We start from the raw sequence: 25,167 nt of genomic DNA on the forward strand, positions 1-25,167 counted from the left end.
ATGTGGCTCGCCCCCCTTCTCCTCGGTGGGTACCGTGGGGAGCGGCTCGGGGCCGGCCGGCGGGCGGGCGCGAAGCATTGCCCCGACCCGCTCCCTGTCTGTTCGCAGGCGCCTTGCTGCTCTCCGGCCCTGTGCGCGGGAGCGACGGCTCGGGTGAGTTGGCCGCTCTCCTCCCTCCGCCTCCCCGCGGGGGGTTTCCCCCTCGGACCGTCTCTGCCGGTCCCTCCCCGCCGGGAGGCGACGGCGCTCGGGAGCGCCTGGCCGCGGGTACCGGCTCGGCGCGCCCGGCTGCGGCCGCCTCTCGCCGGGGTGCGCTGGGGGCCCGCGACGGGCGCCCCCCGCCCGGAGCCCCGCCGGGCCCGGGGTCTGCCGCGGCCGGGAGGGCTGCGCGGGGCCCGGCTCGCAGCGCTGCCCCGGTGCCGGCCCGGCCCCGCGGCCTCAGGCTCCTCGGGAGGCTGCAGAGGGGCTCGGAGGAGGTCTGGGACCGCTTCCAAACGGGGGTGAAACTCCCTCCTGGCGCAGGTTGACGAAGAGCAGAGGTGACAAGCGTCCCTGTGGAGGGGGATGCTGATGGCGAGAGTGAGTGGGAGTGTGTTTGTGTGTGTTATGAAGGAGTTCACGCGTGCTTGGCAATTTGAGGATCTCCAACATGGTTTTGGCTATGGAATCGATTAAAAACTTTTTAAACCTGCCCCGCCGTTCTTTTGACCTGGAAAGTGAAAGAATGTACTTAAGCTGCCTGGGCAGGGAAGGGGCTGCCTGCTGCACCATGCCCTATTGGACTGCATCCCTGCTGCTGGAGAACAGGCTCTCCTGGAGCCAGAGTCAATCCTCGGGAACCAGGAGCCATAGGAAGCAGTTGAAGAAATAACACTAGCAGAGCCTTTCACCGAGGGACAGCAGGAGCCTCCAGAAGGATGCGCTTCCAGGTGCAGGCCTGGCCTGCGGAAGGTGAGTGACCTCAAGCTTTTCTGAATGGTTATTCAAGGTCAGTCATTAGGAAGCAGGATTTGCTGCTCATTTTGTGTTTGTTCAAGCATTTGGAAAATTCTTTTGTGCTAAACTGATAATAGCTGTATGTCACAGGAGTGCTATGGCTAAAAAAAAAAATAAAAGCGCACAGCAATAGAAAACCTACTCCAACCCCAATTCCTTTCCTTTTTATTTCACAGGTGCGTTACAGATGAAGGGCTGACTGTCAGGAAACAAGTGAAGAGTTTTCTGTAATGCTTCATCTCATGGCTGGAAAAGAAGCCACTGTAATCTGGAGGTATCTGGAACCAGCTAAAATAACATTAAGGGAATATTTGCGAAATGGAATATTGGGACCAGCATGTGCTTGTAATATAAAATGTGATCAGTTTACTGTAAAATATTGTCTCTTACCATTTTTCTGAGCCTAAATTCAGCAGCATTTGATTATTAAACGAGAAGCTTGCAGGAACTTTTGTAAAAGTGCTTTAATTCTGTTCAAAGTAATGGAAGAACATTAGCTTCCTCAAAAATCTATCATATTTAGGCTCATAACTACTTGGGTAGATCTTAAAGGATCTTATACCTTTCCTTATACTCCCCCTGATATGCATAAAAATACTGCTGAGCTTCACAGTTCTGGCTACCATATGAGAGACTGTATGGGCAGGTAAACATTGGCATGTGATGGTCAGTGACCTTAAGTTGATCAGAAAAGGGCAAGTCTCAGATTGAAATGAATGATATAGCCTTGACTAGATCTTTTACATCTCATTGCCCTTGTCCAGATCAGGATTATATACTTAAGATTACATGAATTAGTATGCAATCTGTGAATAAGTTTTTTTTCAAAATGTAAACGGGTATGGTTCTACTAGTATGTCTTTTTTTCTAGTATGGATAAGGTTTGTGGGAGTATTTCTTGCATAAGATATAAAAAGCAGGCTTGTTCGAACCCTCAAGATAAAAAAGACTTCAAATTTTCCCACTTTGCAAAGAAACAATACTAAATACTGAAAGGAATAAGAATCTTACTCTTAGGAATCACACTTTTTTTTGGTAATAATCTACGTAGAGTTGTGTTTTTCTTTACATAAATGAACTCTGTTTTCCCAAAGCAATGCATGAAAACTTCCAGGTTAGAAAAGCTCAGATTTTAGCTGTGGATTTTATTTTTCTAAAGACTTTTAAATTAGTGACTCCTGTCAAAAATTAAATGAGAAGTTTTATAGGTGGGCATAAGAAACAGGTATTTGGGGCAAACCAGAATACGTGGGATGAGGCACCAAAAAGATGGAAACTGATAGTATGATTGAAAGCATGGTTATTGAATTGGATGTTCTAGGACAGAAGTGAGCTTTTGCTTTTTGTTTTCTTTTTTAGGTCAACAGTGATGGAAGACATTCATCCCTATCGTTAAATATGGCTTAAATCAGGAAGAAATACAGTTTATTTTCTTTATACTTTGTTTTTATGGTGTACCCTGATGTAGTGTGTGTCTGGACAGAATAAGATGATGTTCATTTTATTACAGTTCTGAAGGTCTAATTTTATATCACACAATGTAGGTCTTAGCTCTTCATCAGAGTCCAGAGTGGGCAGGAGTCTAGGACTGAGTCCTTTCCTGTGAATTACAAGATTATGTTTCTTTCTTCCAAAAACACATGGATTTAGAGTATTGGATCACATAAGTATCCAGAGAAACGCCTCCACTGCTCCTACTCTTGCATTCTTAAATTACAGTGCTTAAAATATATGGGTTGTATCTCAGTTACTTTATACATATAGGTAGATAGATATCTCTTTGGAGGTTTCTGCTATGATGCAGTATCTTGGATAAACTAACAAAAACAACCACCTTCTTCCATTGTAATAGCAATATCACATATGAAATTTGGGAGAATAGTTCTTTGCCAGCTTACACACTAATCACTCCATATCACCTAGTGTTCAGACCTGATTAAAACATTTTCCTGTTCGCAATGGACTACTTGTAGTTTTATGGGTTGGATAACTGATGATACATTAACTAACTGGGAAGAACAAAATCCATTGCAGAGTTGATATCATTAAGTCTTAATTTTGGTAGTCAGTGCTTCTTATTTTGAAACTGCACCTAGCGTTCCTGATGTTAGTCTCAGTTATAGAATTATAGCTTATAGAAAACTGTATCTACCTACCTACATGGAAAACTAAAATGAAATTGCTGCTTTCTAATTAACAACATCACGTACTTCAAAGTGTGTGTGTTTACCTCTGTGCTGATCCATCTGAAGTACAAACTGCTAAAACCCCTAGCTAGTACGTTAGCTCTTGTGTTCACACAGCAGCAGCTTGCTCCCTTCCCTCGGAAGCCTTCCTCTCATGGTGGACAAGGATCCTGACAGTTCTTAGGTTGTCAGTACATAAAAATTCCATGGCTGAGCAACAATGTATTTCTGTGTTTTCGTAGTCAGAGAAAACAGCAAGATTTCTTTTTTTTCCCCATCTTCTGTGCTGATGTAAAATGTTAGTCTGACATATGACTATAATTAGCAAGTAACTGGTAGTGAGGGAAATACAGAAGTCCAAGTGGTAAAGAGTTCATTAGCTAGACAGGTCTAATTATTATCTTCGTGTGCATAGCTTGCCGAGGAATTCAGTCAAGTACAGTGCGCTAGAAATGACAGGTACTAAAACTTCCTCTGGTGTCTCACTTTCAGAGGCTGGAAAAATATTGCATGGTTCATGGCACAAGCAGTACTGTGAGAGCAGAGGTTACCAGGGATGCTCACTGCAGTGACTCCGCCAAGGATATTCAGCCTTCCAGCTGCTGTTGTATTCTGATTGTCTTGCTAGTTGAAAGTGTAGAGCTTCCAGATATAAGCATGGTGTTTCTGCTTGGTTTTTCAGACTTTTGTTTTTAAGGCAAATGTATAAGACTAAACAGGAAAGGATGTGAGTAGGTTAGACTGTAAGTCCTTAAAGAAACTTCTTTTTTTTTTTCTTAGGATGCTTGAGAATCACATTAAATCACTTTACAGTGTCTTGCTAGATAGACAGCACTTACTACTTCATTTTTCCTTTCTCAAGATAACATTTACTGCTTTCTTTTTTCTTACTCCGGACTATATAGACATATTTAGCATATTTGTCACATCTCTGTGCTGACAAATAGCAGCAAAGATTTTTCAGGAAGATGTGACTAGGTAGTTTAATGTCATTTCAATATAGCATTAATGAGGATTACATATACTTGGACAATGCATGTCGTTTTATGCTTATTAATGTATTTGATTTATGCAGCCAGAATGAACAGATACAGCCAGAGGTGCACAGGCAAGTGTAACTGTTCTGCTTTTCATTTCTAAAGTCAGTGAGATTAGCAGGAGCTATGATCTTTTCCATCTGCTGAAGAGGAGCAACGTATGCTCCGAATACTTTCAAATACAAGCAGCTTATGTTGGGGTCAGTAAACACCCCAGAGTGAGAGTGGAAAGTGTGGGCATGGAAGGAGGTGACAGACAGATCACTGATCCCTGAAACATACTCTCCTTGGGATATAATGCTGTGGTGTATACACCAATACATTGCCTAGCTTCTGTCAGCTCTCATCTTAATATTGTGAAAAGTAATACTCTGAGAGCATATAGAATCATAAAAGTATTCAGAGTGTTTCTAGGAAGGGCCTAGTAATAGGGCAAGATGTGCTCTTAGGAAGTTCAGAATAAACATCCAGTTGTGGGTTGAACTTATGATGCTGAATTGATGATGATCTAAGCCAAAACCCTAATTTGCTGTGCTATCAGACCAGCTGAATGTGCTCTTCTGTGTAGTAGAAGGATGGTAGTAAGTATCCAAGATAATGACTTAATGATAAGTTTTTGAAAGAAAAAGCATCAATTTGCCAAGCAAAATCGTATACTGATGTAAATCTGTGTCTGCGTACCTAAATTGCACACGTGCAAGCAGAGTGAAAGCTTAATGATGATAATCTGAGGAGCAACTTTCAAGAAAAAAAAAAAGCAGAGTTCTACATGAAAAATGCATGTGCTTCAACTGAAGAAATAACGTGTCTCACTGGGTGAATCTGACAGTCCTTTACACAATGATCATGATGTAAACTCCATTGCGATGGATTGATGTGAATGTTTTAGATGTCACTACATTACTGGAGCAAGGTCCTTGAGTACTCCTTTTTTTTGTTTGGTTGTTTTTTTTTTTGTTTTTACACTGGTTTCCGTAGGATTTATTGCAGAGGCTAAGGGAAATGCTGCTGTTCAGAGTTTCCCAAGTGATTCATAGTTGTCCCATGGCTGGAGATTGCTGTGGGAGCATCAGAGTCATTTAATTTCTCCCTTGCAGACTGCCGCCCTCTCCTGTGTTCCACCAGTCCTCAAAGGTCTTCCCCTTGCCCTTCTGTCTCTGCAGCAAACTTAGATGTGAATTGCTCTGCCCCCTGTGATATTCCTTGGATATTATTTTAATGGTTTTTTTAATATTGTTTTGGTGTTGTTTGCTCATGTTTTTTTACCCTTTCTATGTTTTTTCTGCTGTTTCTTTCCCATAAATAATTTGCAAGTGTGTTCTTCCTTGTCATAACTATACATTCGTAAGCTTGAAAGATGTCTTTACAGAGGTACTAGAGCATAAGATGAGATGCTGTACCTAATTTTGAATTCAACCATTGCTTTAAACTTGGAAACTGTAGAGATTAAAAAAACCCACCACACCATTAAGATTTTCAGGTCATGGGTTTTTCTTTTTTTTCTTTAGCTTCCACTGCTGTCACATGCTTTACAAGAGGACTTGACCTTAGAAAGGAGACAGAAGATGTTCTTTGCCCAGCAAACTGTCCTCTATGGCAATTTTATGTGTTTGGGGATGGAGTTTATGCCTCTCTTTCCAGTATCTGCGGAGCTGCCATACACAGGTAAGTCAGATGATTGTTAATCAATTTGTTAAGCAAGCTTATATAGTCTTGCCACACTTAAAATTTAACCTCTTGATGCCATCATAACAAAGATCCTTCTGGGCCTCGGGAGACATGCTAACTCAACGGAAGTGTCATTAGGAGAAGAGAGAACAAGGAAGAAGAGAATGGCTGGGTGTCTTGCAAGTTTTCTGAGTTGTGTTGGTGTTCCTGAAAACCAATTTATTAACTTTCTTTGATATGAAACAGCAGGAGACAGACTTTCACTGTAGGATTACTTGTGTCACGGGTAGACATGGAAGGATACATTGTTAGTAGTAACTAATTGGAGAATAAAAGCAGATTCACTTTTTGACTTTCTTTTCCATTATGTTTTTTCTGAAATTGTTGAAATCAGTCTAAGCTCTTATGCAAACAGACCTACCCATGATTTGGTTGAATGTGGTCCATAAGCGACTACTTTTAATCAGTGTTACGGTGGGTTTTTTGTTATAGCATTTCTCTTCTGACAGTTGCTTGCTGCATGTTTAATCTACTTAATGATCTCTTAATTAGACCAGTATCTAGCTGAATTCACTCTGGTATCAAGTTGAAAGCTAAAGACTAAGAAAAATATCAAGATGACATCTATTTAATGTGAGTTATTTGAAAAGCAATAATAATTGTATAGGTGAAGGAAAACAGGCTGGCAGAAATCATGAGGTTACACGATTTCTTTTTTTGAGAAAGGACAAAGATTTAATTACTTATTTCAAAGATAAATTCTCTCTTGGATTAATTTTTAATAAGGAAATGTTGGATGAAACCACCTGGAGACAGTGAGATATTTATTTCAGATGCCAGTGGAAGTCAGACTGATTCCTGACTGTCAGTCTACAGGGAGTTTCAGACTTTGATTTTAATACGTTGAGAAAGCTTTTGGTTATTAAAGAAGGAATTTTTTAGCTTCATTTATTAACTGACTGTACAACATGGTACTTGTTCACTTAGACCTTTTCACAATATGCTTTCTACCACAAAGTAGATTTGAAACTTTGTAAGGTGTTATGGCTGACATTTCAGCAACAGAAACTTGGATTAGACATGGAGAAAAGCCTAACAATAAGGACAGAGACTAGATGGCCTGGGATGCCATAGGAGCTACAATAGATAGTGCAGTTTCCAAAACCAGATAGATGTCCATCTGTCTAGAATAACCAGATAACTGTAACAGATCCTATCTTGATGCAAAAGTACAGACTAAATCATCCTGCTCAAATTTTTCCTATTTAACTTCTGAGAATTCTATAATTAAATATCATTAATACATTTAAAAGTAAGACTTCATCATGCATATAATCTAAGTTACTTGGGTTTCAAGAGATACTCTTAACACAAATTGTTGTATTGAGTTACCATACTGTATTAGAGATCTTATTTTAATGTCCTAATCCTATGAATGAGATTTCATTAGCATTTGTGATTACCGCGTAAGTTATCCGGAATCCCTTCAAGCATCACTGAACTTCTTAAAACTAGTTTTATTTAGCTTCATGTTAACATATACATAAACTACAGTTAAAATGAACAAACAAAACGAGAAAATCACACCATCTTATTATATTTGTGTATTACAGATAAGACTACTGCTGCCCTTGTAGAAAGGCTGAAGTTATTCTTAAAAACTTAAGTGAAACAAAGTGTTTAAAAGAAATGGAGGAATAGTTTCAATATTTTCTTATTCCCAAGCAACAGAAAGAAAGTCTTTCAGAATATATTGAGGTGATGCTGACCTCTGCTATCAGTGTATTTTTTATTTAAAAAAACCCCTAAAATTTTACAAAAAAATTAATGACTAGAAGATAAAAAAGGAAAATACTTTTTTTGAGTTAACATTAATTGCTTGATACTTTAAGTGCCATAAGATACATACTAAGCATTTTAAATAATATTTAGGGGGCCATCATTTCTATCCAGAAACTTATTTAAAATGTCAATTAAAATCCCATATCTTTTAACAAGACTTGCAAAATTTAGGACATTTTTATAGTATTTAAACTCCAAAGTAAAGTAGAACTGTTTTTTTTATTGGATTTAAGGAGAAGATTTGAGTAGAAATTCTGTCTGAAATGTCTCAAATGATGTAAAGGAGACTAAGACCTAAGGTATACTATAGGGGCAGCTAGAAGGAACTTGAGAGATTTTGAGTCTGTGCATTTATTTTTTAAAGCTTAAGAGTTAGTTTCAAAGATAATTACATGTCTCCATGTATGTTTTATTGCTAGAACTTGCTTCCTTTCAATCCTTCTGTAAAAAGAATGAATGGCTTCATTCAATGTGCTTTTACTGCCTTCATAAGTATTTTTTTTTAAAAGTTAAATTTCAGTTCTTTCCTTCATCTTTTCTAACACAATGTTTGCATTTATTTTTAACTCTTCTGTTTCTTTACTGGTTGCCAAAGATCTCTTTAAGTGAAGAGGAAAAAGCTTGTGCTATCAAAATCTTTTTCCAAAGGCACTGAAGACTTGAGTGTTTTGAAAGTTCCTAACCAGTTCAACTAGCCAGTGATCTTAAACCTCCCATGCCAGTGGTGACTGCTTGATGGTTAGAGAAGTCCCACCAAGAAAGCTGGTGGGGCTCTGTTCCCCTGCAGCCGGGAGCTGGTGCTGCACCAGCTGCAGGAAAACAGTAGGCCCCATGCAGCTAGGCTGCAAGAGCTGTTTTACTTGAGATTTGTACCTCAGCAGAATCTCTTATTAATGTCAAAAATCAGGAGTTAGTAGAATATCAAAATACTGAAAATGCTGGAAAATGTTCACATGATCTAGAATTTTTAATATGATTTTTAGATCAGAAAATGTTTAGAGCAGAAAAATCAACATATTTACAAAAGAAGGAGGTGCAAGAAATGGAAGAAGCAGGTTTCTTTAGATTTGTGTAGTCTTCCCCTAAGATAATAAAGTGTAGACCTTTGTATACCACTTAAGTCTTCTCTAAAGTCTGTACCTTATAAACTATGTATATTATTGTTCTCTATCCCAGAAGCATAGGAGCATGGAAAAATACGGTTTTCCATAGTCAGTGTCAATCCAAATTATACCACTTGTGAAATATGCACCTCTTTATAAAACCTGCATCTAACAATCTGTCTCAACAGATGTTGCTAGAACAAAGAGGGCTCTAATAGTGATGAGGGGATTAAAATATGCCCGCTGTCTCTTCCAATAAAGATGCACATTAACAATGTTGATGTCTTCTGGATACGATCAACTGTAGTACAGCATTTTGAAAAAGCAGACTATAGGTGAAACTTCTTCTGTTTAGGAGAACTGCTGTTTTTTGCAGGCTACCTTTAAGCTGGGGACTGTTAGTCCTGCCAGCCTTTCATACTCAGAACAGAATTTGTTACATGAGAATGTTTCATTGGTTTTGCTGCAACTATTAGCAGCCATAAATACTGGTCCTGGTAAAAAAAAAAATAAAAAAGATTGCTGGATGGAGGAGAGGTGCTAACTGTTTAGTTCTCAGATAATTTCAGTGCAGGCTACAAAATCCAACAATAACATACACAAAAACCCTCGCTCCTTCTCGCTCTGTTGCAATGGCAAAGCTCCATATTGGTGTCAAAGTAACTCCAAGAACATATTGCTAATAGCTAATCACCATAATTTGCGCTTACCATGGTGTAACTAGATACCTGCTTCGAAAATTTCAGTAATTTCTTCCATGTTGCTGAAATGAGCACATCTAACTTACAACTAGGTATGCCCTGTGTTGCGCTGCATGGTGAGTGCAACATAGCTCTGTACCTTAAACACTGAGTATCAGGCCTGCTGAGCCACTGCAATGACTGCTCTTATCTTATATAAAGAGTGTTTCAGTAAGTAGCAGTCTTGGGAGCAGTTTTTTTGTGGTTTTTTGTTTGTTTTTTAACTGAAAATGATTGTGTGAGCATGGGTCAGCTCCCTCCACAGACACTCTAGTTTATGTGCTGGGTCTGAATTGAGGCCTGATTTCTTTAATTTTATATAAACCAAATAACGCTTATTCCTATAAGTGGTCCATTACTGTGAGGAAATTATTAACCCAATAAAATTCTATATAGTGCATGTAAATAATTTAGTAGAATTCAACTATGAATAATTCTGTATGCTACAGATGAATAAGCTTTCTGCCTGCTTTAGTTTGTTATATTTGGCTTTTTCTCTCCTTATTTTATGTGTAATTACTCTCAGGAAACAGAATATTTATTTAATATTGTTCTTCTTCTGGGCAGAAGAATAAAAGATTTATTCATCAGGGAGAGAATGGAGAACCTCCTACGAGGCTGACACTGTGCAGGCGTGAAGAACTGAGTTAAATCTACCACTGAGTGATTAATTGGATTAATAATCAGAAGGTCAGGTGAAGGACTAGGTTCTTAGCTTGTGCAGGTCTTCCTAACTAGTCATGAGGTGGAACCATTTCTAATCAAACATCAGGGTCCCAGAACTCAAGGATAACAAAAGCATATCATGATACTACCAAGTTGGCCACAAAAGTGACCACAAAAACAGATGGTGGCCTCTGAGCTGCCCTAGTGCTTGCTAGAAGAATATTGACACAAAGGTGGTCTGGCCAGAGGGATTTCTGGGCAGGGAACTTTGGTACAGTGCCTTTTTCTGCTGCTGAGCCTCCTTTCCTGCCAAAGGCAACAGGGGTGCAGAGGAGATGGAAAGAGTACATCCCAGGGGGCTGGGGGTGCTGGCCTGAAACCCTGAGCAGCTCCATGTCAGTGGTTGAAGGCAATCAGGCAGTGGTAGGAGACTGCAGTTTGGAGAAGGGCAGGATGCTTCTTGCAGCTATGGAGGAAGGCAGATGGTGTGGAAGGATTTTGATGCAGCTGCTGATAGTAGGAAGCAAAGACGGGTGTTCAGGGAATTCAACTGTCTTGTTTTAAGTCCCTGAAGGTAATGGTTTTCATCCAAGGATGTTTTAGGAAATGCCAGGTGCTATCACAGCTAGCACTCTATTAGCAGCAGGAACAGGAACTTTCAGGTCAAAATTATGCTCTTGGGTTTCATGGCAGGCCTTCATCTTTCTGCTCTCTCCCTTCTGCTGAAAGAGCAGACTGCCTACCTATAGACATGGTATAGATATCATATGATGAGCATAATGATTAGCATAAAGACATACCAGGTGAGTTTCTGAGTAAACGTTTTGCTTCTGGATTGCAAGACTAAGTCTATTTCACTGACAATGTTTTGTCATCTTTAGACAATTTTATCTAGCTGACCCTTACACTTAAAAATAGGCCCATTTAAGGGAATCGTCTTTATCTCTAACATTTTTAAGCAAGTTAATAGCTTATAAGCGTGCTACAAAAAGTGCTCCTTCATCAGCCAAATCTGTCACAACTATTACAAATTCTAAGAAACAATGGAAAACTTACCCAGAGGAGAAAGATTTTTTTTTTTTTTTTTTCATGAGGTGGAAGTCTTGTGTTTTCTCTTTCTTTTAACAGGTATTTTAGTTTTCTACTGCATGTCTAAGGTTATTGACTGCAGTTATATCTATAAGGGTCATCTTCCATGGCTGGAAGAGTCTCTTTGTGGGCTAGGCATCAGTTTTGATGTGCAAGCTCCTTGGAAAATTCAAATTCCTTCAAAATTCAGCAAAGGCAAGCCAGCCCTGTAGCTCTTTCTCTGAGAGGGCAGATAAGTAAGTTTTTGCACTTTACTTTGAGGAGGTGCTTAAAAACTTCAATCCCATCTGCCTGTTTACTTCAATTCATATTTTTAAGTATATATTAGATGAAATTCCTATATTTCATAAGACCTTTCCATATCTTCTGCTGCCCTTGGCCAGTGTACTTTCTCCCATGAGCTATTGTGCAGTGAGGTGCTGGATTGCTTTCTCCTGTATCTGTTTTTCTGTTTAACTTGGGTGTGTTTTTGAGTGAAAAATACCATTTAGGTATAAAATATCATTCGTTATTAACAGTGAAGCAAGGCAAGAGAATGGGCTGTCAGCTTTTGTATAAAAGTGGCTGTCAAGCAGCCTTGGCAGTAGCATGAAACATAGTGAGTAAGGAAGTGAAAGCTGTTCCTGGAAAATCTGCAGAGTTCCAGTTTAATCAAAACAGCCATGGCATGCAAGTCAATTGCATAGGAGAAAAGAACAGTGGTGAAAATCAAAGCAGATTGTAATGACATAAATCATCCTGAGGAAACACATAGGCACTTCACTGTTTAAATACCACCACAGATCTAACCAAGACAAATCTCACCTTTAAAGTCAATCATAAGTGATCACAGAAAGGAATTTGCCAACCTGATTCAGAATACACAGGCAGACTGACAATATAGTTTATTCCACTTCAGCATATATAAGCATGTACTCTGAGTAAGCTTGCTGGAAGAAATATCCCAAGTAAAACTGATGAGGCTGTAAAAGATGGCTTAAAGAGTTGTTAATTTACCTACAGAACAAAATAGCAAGAGAAGAGGAATAACTTTGATAAAACTATAGTTCATGTTATATTCACATCTAACATCAGACTCCCACTTGATTTAAAAAAAGTGGACCTGTCATAGGGGAATAGTGTATCTTCACAAGGCAGTCTAGAGCTTTATGACTTATGATGAAATACAGAATCAAATGTTTTCAATCAATAGATAAGAAGCAAATAAATCTACTGTTTTCAGTGGAAAGCTTCCATATTCAGTGGAGACTATCTAGATTATTATTTTTTTCCCAGAATGATTACATGAAAAGACTGATTGACAAAATGGAACAATATAGGTAAGACTGGTCACACTGTGACTAAAACCGAAGTCATTGCTTCCAGGAATAAATCTTAGGCTGAGCTTTCAGTATGAATGTGTTCCTGACTTTTAACATAGCTGGCTCTCAAAGTGGTGAGTCTGCAACAAAGGAAGTGGGAAGAGATGCTGAGCTTTTCTTGGGAGCTAACTTTGGCATAGATCAGGTTTTCTAATGTAAGCCCAAAGTAGCTTCACTAAAATTGCAAGTATAAACTTCAACTAGAAGCTGTTTCAATCAAACTCATATTCTAACACATTTTCTTATCCATGAAGACTGACACACTAGTGAAGGCTTCAATGCCAAAGAGAACCAGGTACTGAAGAAGAAAATTATGTTCCCATTAGACTCAAATATTCTGAATGCATTAATGTGTTATTTTTCCCAAAGATAATTTTGCTTTACTGAATTTTTCTGTCATTTAAAAATAACCAGTTAGAGGCTCTGGTCTGATTTTTCTCTCACTGTTTTTTAAAGAACTGTAAAGTGCTGGTTTTATTTGCGAACTTTATAATCTGAATCTGAACTCATTCAGGGTAACTTTTTACTAAAACAGTATACATTGTATACAGTATTCCTAGAGGAGAAAATATCTGTATCTTTTGAAACTACTACTGTAATCTTCCAAGCTACAAGAATTAAATGTATATAACCACAGTTCAACTTCAAAATGCAAATCACGTCCACGAACAAGGAATGTATTTTAACAGCGGTCCACAAGGAGATTTATGTGGAAGCTGCCTTTGCCACAGATACCCAGAGCTCATATTACCAAAAATACATGAAGGATTTGCTAAACTCTGGTACTTTCATAATGTTTTAAATCAGATAAGTCTGGGACCATTTCTCAAGCAAGAAGCCAAACATAAGAAAAATAAACACGAAGGCACATGCTAAATATTCTTGTTTATAGCTGTGTTTAAATAGTCTTGAACTGGTTGACTGTCTCCCACAGCACTGTACCTGTCCAAGTACCACAAAGCATCAAGCTTTTATTCCCTTAGAGAAGCACAACATTGAATTTTGGCCTCTAAAAATAATAACTGTTCTTTCAGTAGCACTTAAGAAGAGATTTAACCTGTTCTTGTTACCTGAGGTATCCAAATACAACCAACCACAACAGCCTCTCTGCCTGCAAAACCAATAATGTTCTCTCTGGGCTGCTTTTAACCCTCAAGTTTCCTAAATGCATAAATCTGTTGTCCTGCAGGGTATTCACAAGATCCTCAGCCCATAAGCATCAGCAAGATTTTCACATTAGCTATTCATTCGTCTCAGATGGCAGGACAGATCTGGTAGACAATCTCCAAACCTTTTGTTGAATCACAAAATGAAATTTAACAAGGGAAAAATTATAGTGGCCTTCTCTAAGAACTAGATTACGATCTCTAAAGACTTGTCTACAGTCTGAGTGCTTTAGGTTCAACTCCCTTAGTTTTGGAAAACTTCCTCCAAAGATTTTGCTACAAGTTTTCTTGTCGCTTCTGTTTCTAAACTGACCCTTCTAGTAAGGCATTAAGTAGTCTTATAATACTGAATATGACTTTATGAGATACTTTAATCAATAAGCTTCTTGGTATTTGTTCAGTGTGGGGTTTTTTTTTTGTCAAGTAATCCATTGTAACTGTATATTAAGGATGCATTACAGTATGCTTAAACTAATGAAGATAGCTATGACTTATTAACTGTTAACCTAAGTATTCCAAATTCCAAAGCTGCAATTTGATGTTACTCTACATCTCTGTCAGTGAAAATTACAGTTGAATTGCATCTACTGTTGATATTCTATTTCCAAGTTTAGACTGAAAGCAATCTGGAATCTTACATGGATTGAGTTATTAACTTGCATTTATTTACTTCATTCATTTTGGGTTTCACATTTCATGTCTACTATAGGTGAATAAGAACAACAAGATACTTTAGGTTCTGTTCTTATAATTGTCAGTGATCTGATGGCTGCTATCAATAATGTCTACCATTTCTGACTTCAGTCTTGCATAACAAGATATCCTGCGTATCCATTAGTACCATAAACAGCGTTTTCTCTTCCCAGTTTTCTTAGCTTTGGTCATTTTGTAGTTCATTGTACTGAATTTTGCATCAGTCACAAATATTCATGAGGCATAATGAGCTCAAATATGTTTTGCTAGAGCTTTCCTTTAGGAACTGGTATGTCCTTGAAACATTGCTCTTCTGTGCCAGTCTGAACACTGACAGAATTTTAGAATTTCCTGACCTTTTTTTTTTTTCCTAAGTCTGTGTGGTGCTCTGCAGAATAGTTTATTTTAAAAGCCTTTTCAGCTGCTTATGGCTTGTTTTAGCCCAAACACAACTGCCTACCTATATGGCATCTTTTTCAGGAGGGTAGCCTCCAATATACTAATGATGGTATAATTGAATTGCATTTCCTTGTGATTAAAATGTCTGACTTACAGCAACTCTTTTTGTATCTCAGCGGGGTGATCACCAATGCAGGAGGAGCTGTAAGGGTACAGACTCTCCCAGGACAGGAGAACTACCCTGCTGTAAATGCCAACGGGATCCAGTCTCAGGTGCTCACTAGATGGGCTTCGTCTTTCTCCGTGACTCGTAAGTGGATCACGCTTATTATTTTGCAAACGATATTTGACATATTAACAGAACTGCAGGAAACTTCTTCAATGTTCCTGAAAGCATAAACAGATGTGATTGCTATCTGCAGTGTCATAACAAAAGTTTTCACTTTTAATTCATTATTTTAGCTTCATTTTTCCACAATTTCTTTAAAACATTGCTCCAGCTAGACTAGCTAGTCTGTAGCAGAAGCTGATACATAAAACCAGATTGCTATTATTTAGAATATAACGACCTGATAGTAGGCAGTTGACAGTGCGGTTCCACAACAGTTTGAGCTGATCAAAGCCAGTGCTTCAATCCTGCTATTGCAGTTCTGTCCTCCAACCCCTTCCAGCTGTATAGTTTTATGCCCCTGCCTGCCTTTGTCCAAGCAGTAGCACTTGTTGGGCCCTTCAAAGAGCTTGTGCAGCGTTCCCTGCAAATGGAACACTGACCTTCCAAGAACAGGAAGTGTCAGCTTAGGTGTGATGTGGTCATTAAGCTACAGTGTGACATAGTGGGTTTTTTAGAAGTTTTCTTCTACGTAGTTGAGATACTGTGCCTGATTGCAAACCAGTTATCACGCCCTGCAACTTGGGTGAGGCCAAACCACCCTCATAAAATTGTTTAAAGAAGCTTACTGGTTATATATGTTGTGGTTTAAAGTGTATGTGTTTTCTGGTATATTCTTTCAAAGTTTGAGAAACAACTCTCTAATGTATACTTATGGTTTACGTAGCTAAAATTCAGCCTACTATCTCTAAGATACTAGTAATCCTTGTGTAGTGTCCAATACAAATTCACAGCTAAGGAATTGGAATTACAGGTGCTTTTGGTGAGTGTAAGTAAAATCCACTTCTCCCGATCAAGTCCTGAATTTATCTGCTAGGAACAATGGCTACTACAGCTCAAAACCTCTCATCAATTAGATATGCTGTAATTATTCATCAGCTGCTATTGTTTCAAACGCAGAAGCTCAGAGAAGCTCATTAGCTGTTAAACAAGGAATGTAATACTGGATACACCAAAGATCTGTCCAGGCCTGTGTCCTACTCCCAGAGCAGCTAATGGCAGATGATGAAGATTATTGGAAATATAGTATTCATCAAGTACTTGTTATTTCATCTAAATACACTAAAATACAGTAATTTTATTCTTCCAATATTTTAACAGGTACTAAGAACACGGCTCTTGAAGCGGTTGGACGATCGGTATCAACAGCACGTCCTTCTACAGGTATGAGATCTCTGCAACAAGGGAATTCTCCTGTGACAAGATGTGCTGCAGTGCATGAATCCCTGGCTAAAATGACATGTTTCGTATGATTCCTTTATTTTAAAAGAAGAAAACAGCTACAATTTCTGTTTTTTGCAGTATATTTTTCATCAGGAAAAAGAGAAATCATTTGTAATTGGGGAGATTGATTCTTGTTTCAGTAGTGTTCATGTAAATTAAAAAAAAAAACTTGAATGAATTTGGAAAAGTAATATAGATAACATAGAGGAAGGAAAGTTCATGAGCTCATGAGATATTCATTTCTATTAAGTGACAGAGAAGACAGAGATAATGTATTCCTTCTTACAGAACTACTCAACAGCTGAGTGCTGTCAGGACTTGCGTGGCAGAAATTTAGATGTTATGTGAGTTTCTCCACAGAAAATGCTGCATTAAAAAGCTAGATCGGTTTTATGAAGGTTAGTGGTATATAAATACTGGTCTTGGATGTTATTTGTGAATAGACCATTTGCTTTACAGCTTAATACATGATTTGCTTCCAAACCTTTAAAACTGTGCACTGAACAGCAGGATTGTGAACTGAGAAACAGTAGCACTCGGGACGGTGAGCTACAGCAGTCCACCCAGCTTTCTAAGTTTCAGTGTTCAGCTAGGCAGGTGTAGAAAGGAAGGTTAAACTGCTTAATTTGGAAAAGAATGTTCTCCAAGGAGTAAAGCAGTAGTAGTGCAAGTTTAATAATTAAACTAATTGGCAGTTCCCACTGCAGATAGATTGCAGTGTAATTCTTGGAGTCTGAGCTTTTTCTGTTTAATTTTTGGCCATTCGCCGTCTTGTTCTTAAATGATCCATGCTGTCTTCTTCACTGAAGGTAAAAGACCTAAGAAGCCGCTTGATAAAAAGGCTGGAAACAAAGGTAAGAGCCCACAGATTTAACTTTTGCAAAGCAAAATCCGAACATTTGTTTAGTGTTAAGTCTCATTATTCTGGATGTTCACAGACTGTAAAGCTGATATTGCATTTCTCATTGATGGAAGTTACAACATCGGCCAACGTAGATTTAATTTGCAGAAAAACTTCGTTGGAAAAGTAGCTGTGATGTTGGGAATTGGAACAGAAGGGCCTCACGTTGGAGTTGTACAGGCCAGGTAAGAAGAGATCTATACAAAATATAGCTGAATGATTAATAAGAGAAATCAATTAATATATCACTCCCTATTTCACAGAACAGTATTCACTCAATAATGGGTGATGAACAGCAAAAGAAAGCCAACTTTTTCCAGCTGTAGCACTGTTTGCTCTGTGCTGCACTGAGATGTCCATGAGAGGACATGACAAATTTGATCATTTTCTGCCTCTGATACTTGATACTTGTATAGAGAGAGCAGCTGGACTTTTCGCAGCCCTTCTGCTGCTGGCAGTTTCACAGCTCGTCTTAGTAAAACAGCAGAAAGGACCCTGCAAAGGAAAGATGGCTCTTTTTAAAAACTGTAGAGAGATGATTGTAACAAATGGCTATGTGCACGTACAAAACAAAAAACTGCTCTTGCCAACTTGCAGGTTACTACAGCTAATATTTTCAAATGGTAAATAGTCACTTTTTTATTTTAAGGCTATTCAGAGAATCTTTGAGGTTGGAACCGACCCTTAAGATCATTGAGTCCAATCTTTCATATTACTATTTATGTTTGCAGACTGCAAAACAATCTAAAAGCCACTGCAACATCCAACACATTGGTCTAAGTTTTTTTTGGAGCCACAGCTTTGTTTGCTAGTGCTCAGCAATAGTAGTTTTCCAAGGCTTAACCACTTTGTTCATGGCTTCTGGAATAAAGGAAGCACAAAGAAACCTTTAACTCACTTATTCCAAGACGATGAAACGTCTGCTGGATTAACACAGGGCTTCTCTATCGCATCTTTCATCATTAAAGTCTGTTCCTCTCCCTGCCTTTAGACAACTGTAGAGTAGTTGTCTGAATCTGAATTAACCACCTAGGCTTGCTTTTACAGTCACTAGGAAGAAGGACCACATTCATGGCACAAACCATCTGAACTGCACAGGATGCCTCTTTTAGGATGTGGTTAATTCCATCCTGAAAAATCCAGTTTCTGTCCACCTTAGACATCAAAAGCCAGGGGAAATGAACCCCACTCTTGCTGTCCTGGGCTTAAATACTATAAGATGAGGAACAATTCGTGGAGAAACTGTGTAATCAATTTAGCATCTTGAACATTCAACTCCTCTTCATTAGAAATTAACCTTACAAGCCATGATCTTTGTCTCAAAATGTACCATTTTAAAACTTATTCTGCAATGAAATTCAGCACTGCAGACCAACTCTGCTTAGCATAGGGGTTCATTCGAGTGATTCTGATGCATTTATTCATAGCAGCAGCTCTTTGAGCTGCAGGTGTTTATTTTTCTACTCTTTGCATAGCAAAAATAATTTATTTTTGTCTTCTGCTGTAAATCAAAAGTGAAATCTGGAAATTTAGTAGCTAAAACCTTTCATTTCTTGAACAGAGTACGTAGCTAGCATACCTTAAAACTTCTCAAATTAAATAACTCAAACTGCATTTTACAGGAATTTTTTATAAAGAAGATATTTGTAATACACATAGTAGGAAACTCACCAATTTTCAATTACATAAATGCATTTAGTTTAACATCAACTGTTTTTCTGGATATATTTTCAACCTAATGTTTTCAGCTACCTGATAAGCCTAAGAATCAGTCTGTTCTTAATTTACCCACCCAGCTAAATAACTCCTTTTGCTAAGGATTGTGGGAATTATTAAGTGAGTAGCATTCTTCTATTTTAGTAATCAAAAAAATAGAGAAGAAAATATATTACCATAACCAAAATGATTCAAAGTGTATTTTAGCTTGCTAATGCCATAGCAGTATGAAAAGTGAACTACATACTTTATTACTCTGTTTTATTTTTTCCACAGTGAGCATCCAAAAATTGAATTCTATCTGAAAAACTTCACTGCTGCAAAAGAGGTTTTGTTTGCCATAAAGGAATTAGGGTTCAGAGGAGGCAATTCTAATACAGGTGAGCTCACACTTGTGTGCAAATAGAAATGACTTCTTTACATATTTTTGTATATTTATGTATTTTAATATATGTGTGTATATACTGAAGTTCTTATAATTCAGTTAGGTAAGAAAGTGTTCTAAATGCCATACTTGTCTTAGTCAGGTTCAACATTTTCCACTAGAACATTGCCACATCTTACACTTCGTTTCCAAAAGTTAGGGTTGCTTATTACACATTTAATTAGAGTAGAAGTGCAAATATCACTTCCTATGCTTAAACAGTAATCATCTTTTCATTAGTAATAGAGTGACATCTTGAGACAAATTAAGATCTAAAAGGCTTAGTGTTTCTTTCTTGTTGGGTGGCTAATTAAAGAGTTGAAATAAACTTGGAGTAAGTAGTAAGTGGTTGTGAAGAGATGTTCGTCAAATGAGGAAACTGATCGTTTGAAATACGTTGCATTTCGCAAGCTAAATTTAGGTAGCTCCTCAACTTTCTTCCTCCCGATCCATTTGGCAGGCATTAATATGTCTACTTCCTAATACAAAATTAGGCATGTGGGTGAAAAAATGTCAGCTTTGTCTGTGGAATTTTTTTTTTTGTGGGAGTGGTTTTGGGTTTTTTTTGAGGTTTTTTTTTTTTGGTTTTGAACTTACAGGTTGCTCAGGCTTCATTATTATCAAATTTCCTGGGACACTGTTTCGCTTTTAGAATAGAATACATGAGATTATTTCAGTTGAAAGGGACCTACAATGATCATCTAGTCCAACTGCCTGACCAATTCAGGGCTGACCAAGTTAAAGTATGTTATTAAGGGCATTGTCCAAATGCCTCTTAAACACTGACAGGCTTGGATCATCGACTGCCTTTCTAGGAAGTCTGTTCCAGTGTTTCACTGGGTAAGACCTGTATCCAAAATCCAGCAGAACTTCATGCAGAAAACTGGTACCAAAATGTAATCACATTATATCTTCATATTCTTTTTCTGTTCAAAACTAGGGAAAGCGTTGAAGCACACAGCTCAGAAATTCTTCTCTTTGGAAAATGGAGCACGCAAAGGAATTCCCAAGATCATAGTAGTGTTCCTAGATGGCTGGCCCTCGGATGATATAGAAGAAGCCGGCATAGTGGCCAGAGAATTTGGTGTCAATGTATTCGTTGTATCTGTAGCAAAACCCACAACAGAAGAGCTGGGAATGGTACAGGATATTGGTTTTGTTGACAAAGTAAGAGAATGTAATTGTTTGGTTTTCAGTAATGCATGTGTGATTCTAGAGAATTTACTTAATGATAAAATCCTAATGAGCTAATTTTCAATATTTGTGTCTCCCTCCAAAAAGCCAATGAAATTATCTCTGCAAATAAGTGATTTAAAAGAATGGCCCTAGGAAACCTAAAGAAACACTGGCGTTTTTTTCCTGCTAAAGGGGCTACATGAAGGACACCAAAGTGCTATCACCATCCTCCCAGTTCAGAGTCTTGGCCAAGTTGTAGTTTCTGTACTTCATAATTACATGAAGATCCTGAGAGTAGGAGAATCCCCTATCCTAGGTGTGGTAAAACGTGTCATAGGCATTGAACAACAGCTATGGTATCTCCTAGCCTGAAATGGCAGACAGGGAGGCATATCTTTCAGTACCTGCTCTATAGATGTTTATTTACTTAGTTTCACTACAAACAGGACAGGAAAGATTGAAAAAAACCATATCCTATCAAGTTCACATGCAAGACATTCATCTTGGATGAAAAGTTTTGGATCTTGCTCTGGATGAGTTAGAGTAGGAATTTGAACAGAGATCTTCTATGCACGTGAGCTTTTCTAATCAGTAGATCTTTACTCTCCAGTAAGAAAACCTGTCATTTTTCACAGGAAGGTTTTAGATGTCTAATTTCAGCAGAAAATTCACAGCTCAGAGCATGAACAGAATGAAGCCCTACAGCTCTGCTACTTCCAGGCACAAGATAGCTTACTGCCCACCCATGTTATTGCAGGCAGGTCCAACTCTTGTATACTCATAGGCACATAAAAGCATGACCTTAGGTGACTGGGACCTGCCCTCCACTTCTGCATTTTGATCTTAGTCAGATTAGAGAACCTTGGAGAACTGATTTTAAGTTTAACCCCTTTCTCAATCAGCTTGCACTTTGCATGCATCCTATAGAAGCCAGGGGAAAAGAAATTTTACTTTGAATTACCTGAGGCTATGTTTCTACCAAACTGTATATTTTTCTAATTTATGAGGTCTCATAAACAAAGTGCTTACCGAGTTCAATGGGAACACGAATAAGCCTAATATTCAGTGGATAAGCAAAATCATAGAACTCTTGATCCTTTGTATATTCAGTAGCCGTGATTTAGTTCACTTTTAAAAAAGATAATTAGAACTTGCAGTTGTTACAATTCTTATGAATGAAGTGAAATTATTTGAAGTTTCCGGGGGGGGGGGGGGGGGGGGCGGGGCAGAGTTGACTATTGCTGGATAAAATCCCCTATATTATAGCTTTCACCAATTTCAAAAGCAGATGTTTGACCTCTTTTTTTTTTTTTTTTTTTTTTTACACCAAAAGAAGCATAAAACCCACCCCAAACCCCCACCGTCAGGCTCCGTTTCTAACCTGCCTTTGAAAGAAAATCACATAGATCTCTGATTTTTATTTGTGCAGCTGCTGTGTCAGTATTCACCTGTTGACTTTTGGTTTTCAAACAGGCTGTCTGTCGAACCAACGGCTTCTTCTCTTACCAAATGCCCACCTGGTTTGGTACTACCAAATACGTAAAACCTCTTGTCCAAAAATTGTGTTCACACGAGCAGATGTTGTGTAGCAAGACATGCTACAACTCCGTCAACATCGGTTTCTTGATAGATGGCTCCAGCAGCGTTGGAGACAGCAACTTCCGCCTCATGCTGGAATTCATCAGCAACGTTGCAAAGGCTTTCGAGATCTCCGACATTGGTTCCAAGGTTGCAGCCGTGCAGTTCACATACAATCAGCGTACCGAGTTCAGCTTCACCGACTACACCACGAAAGAAAAAGTCCTCTCGGCTATCCGGAACATTCGCTACATGAGCGGCGGCACTGCTACTGGTGATGCCATTTCCTTCACAACCAGAAATGTGTTTGGGCCGGTGACAGATGGACCTAACAAAAACTTCCTTGTTGTTTTGACTGATGGTCAGTCTTACGATGACGTTAGAGGGCCTGCTGCTGCTGCACAAAAAGCAGGTAAATGACGTATCTTTAAAGGCAATGGAAGTTAATTCGTCCTGTTTATGCGGTATTGTAAATGTCAAGATTTTAAACAAAGTTTGCAAATACAGCCCCAGCGAGTGAATCAAGTATCCATACCTGGTTTAAATTCAGGAAAATGAGAGCTCTAAGGGACTGTTTTCCATTAGGATGAAAAAATCAGCGCTGTGGAGCCAGGTATAAGTGGACACACGCACGGCAGCTTAGTTAAATATGTACACTCAGTCTTATTTTCCTGAACAGGAAGGAAATTAGTAGATTAAAAATAAAGAGCCATGTAAAAGAGCCATTAAAAATAAAGAGCTCTAACCAGTGGTGCCATCCAGTATGGCATTACTCCTGCACTCCTTCATCATCTAGGAAGGAAATAAGCAGTTTGGGCCAAAAAACTTACTGGGCTGCTAATGCTTGAAAGCACTAAGCATACACAAAGGATCCAATTTTATTTTCAAAATAATTTTACATAGTGTTACTTGTGTTTCAAGATTGACATCGTAACTGCTACGTTCATGTGTGTCACTGTAAAAACAACTAAGACACTGGCTTGTAAGAGAACCCATGTTTTCTTCAGGATTCTTACAAGACATATCTTCTGATTCTTGATATTTACTGGCAAAATCTAACCATCTTTGATGGTACTGAAACACACTTTTCCAATCCAGGTTAATTCATGGGTGTAGAAATGACTGGTTTTCTTGTATCCATAGGCAAAATGGTCTTAACTGTTTTTTTTTTTTTCTTACTGTACTATTATGTTGTAGGAATAACAGTCTTCTCTGTCGGTGTTGCCTGGGCACCTCTGGATGATCTGAAAGACATGGCTTCTGAACCAAGAGAATCTCATACCTTCTTCACTAGGGAGTTCACAGGATTGGAGCAGATGGTTCCTGATATTATTAGAGGCATCTGTAAAGATTTTTTGGACTCCAAACAATAAAGCAAAAATCTGCTGTTGGATATTACTACTTTGAAACTAAAAATCACAAAACCGAAATGGTCCCTCCAAAGTACAGATGTTTTATTCTTATCTATATTATCACACTACAAGGGAAGAAGAAGGGCTACTTTTTGTTTCTGTAGTCAGTCAAGGATTCTTGTGAGCTTGTTAGAAGTTCTCCTTAATACCAGAGTGCAGAATTTGGCCAACAGCTACTGTTTTCAGCGTGTATATGGTATCCTCAAGTTTAAAGCTATGCATGTCATGCAGTTAAGGTTGTCAGATATCAGCAGAGGAAACAATACAGCCTGACATTTTTGCCGTCACTTGCTAGATGTCTTCTTACAAGTTAAAAACAATATAATTATAAATACACAGTACTATCTTCTGTAAGCTTTCTGTAGCTTATGATTCTGTATCTTTTCAAGGAGTTCCTGATAGTGTGAAGTACTTCTAGTGCTTCAGTCGTGCAACATCCATTGCCAGGCAGTTGAAGAAAAGGTATGACAGATTGTAGCTGAACAGTATTTTAACTAGTTGAGATTTTGCTATTGTGAATGAAGCTGCCATCTGGTTGGCAAGGTTTACATCAAAAGACATTTAACTTCTGCCCACAGATTTCTGTGGATCTGTGTTGTTGGGTTCTTTTGGCACAGATTTTCAAAGGTATTTAAGGCACAGTACTTCTTTTTGAGGATCTGGATCCTAATGTGTTAGCTGATACTACTGCTTCCTACACCACTGAAGTCAACAATGATATTTCTGATATATCTGATAACTGGATTTTTTCCTGTCTACTGCCTTGCATTGTCTTGATTTTACAAAGTTGTTATTGGCCGGATGGTTAGAGACAGGAAGCTTGGGCAAAGAGATTAAATTAGACCACACACACTGGGAACTGAAAGCATTCAAATTCTAAGGTATCTCAGACATTGAAACCTAACTGATTTGTATCGGATTACACAGTTGGAAACAAAGAAAGTAGGCAGATGCATAAGTGGGATTCAGTAGTTCACAGAATAACAACTTTCTAATGCTAGTAAAAACATCTTTAAAGATGTTTGAGGTTCTCTGAAGATGAAAGACTAGTTTTCTTGAAAAAAGACTTTAATTTGATTACATACCTAGTAATGTGTTGATATTTTTATAGCTATGTGTGTGGTTAAATGATGCAATATTTCACCCAGTTATTCCAGATTCCTGGAGTGAGTAACAGACTTCAAGTATTCTTTAGAAAATAAAGTTTTTTGTGAGCAAAACACGTAGTAGAAAACAAAACAGCACTTTCCCTATCAATCTAGGGCTTCACTTTTTTCATTCCTCCCCTGCTATTGATTGTAAAATTCATAGTAGTTATGGAGTGGCACAGAAGGGATTGTATTCATCAGGCTTTTGTTGTGCATTTTAAAATAACTTATGACTGGCTATATATTACACTAAA

General features: G+C 38.4%; 1 protein-coding gene across 1 annotated transcript; it reads left to right on the top strand.

The window, feature by feature from the left end:
- On the top strand, positions 1-23,726 carry COCH (cochlin). The gene is made up of 11 exons (XM_086613492.1): positions 1-25; positions 109-153; positions 5,728-5,884; positions 15,123-15,256; positions 16,436-16,498; positions 17,368-17,412; positions 17,497-17,644; positions 19,452-19,555; positions 20,540-20,766; positions 22,249-22,765; positions 23,551-23,726. Exons 1-11 carry the CDS (start codon positions 1-3, stop codon positions 23,724-23,726), a joined length of 1,641 nt encoding a protein of 546 aa, XP_086469618.1.
- The last annotated feature ends 1,441 nt before the right edge of the window (positions 23,727-25,167 follow it).

This window comes from Tauraco erythrolophus, chromosome 6, assembly GCF_009769465.1.
Source record: "Tauraco erythrolophus isolate bTauEry1 chromosome 6, bTauEry1.pri, whole genome shotgun sequence".
NCBI lineage: Eukaryota > Metazoa > Chordata > Aves > Musophagiformes > Musophagidae > Tauraco > Tauraco erythrolophus.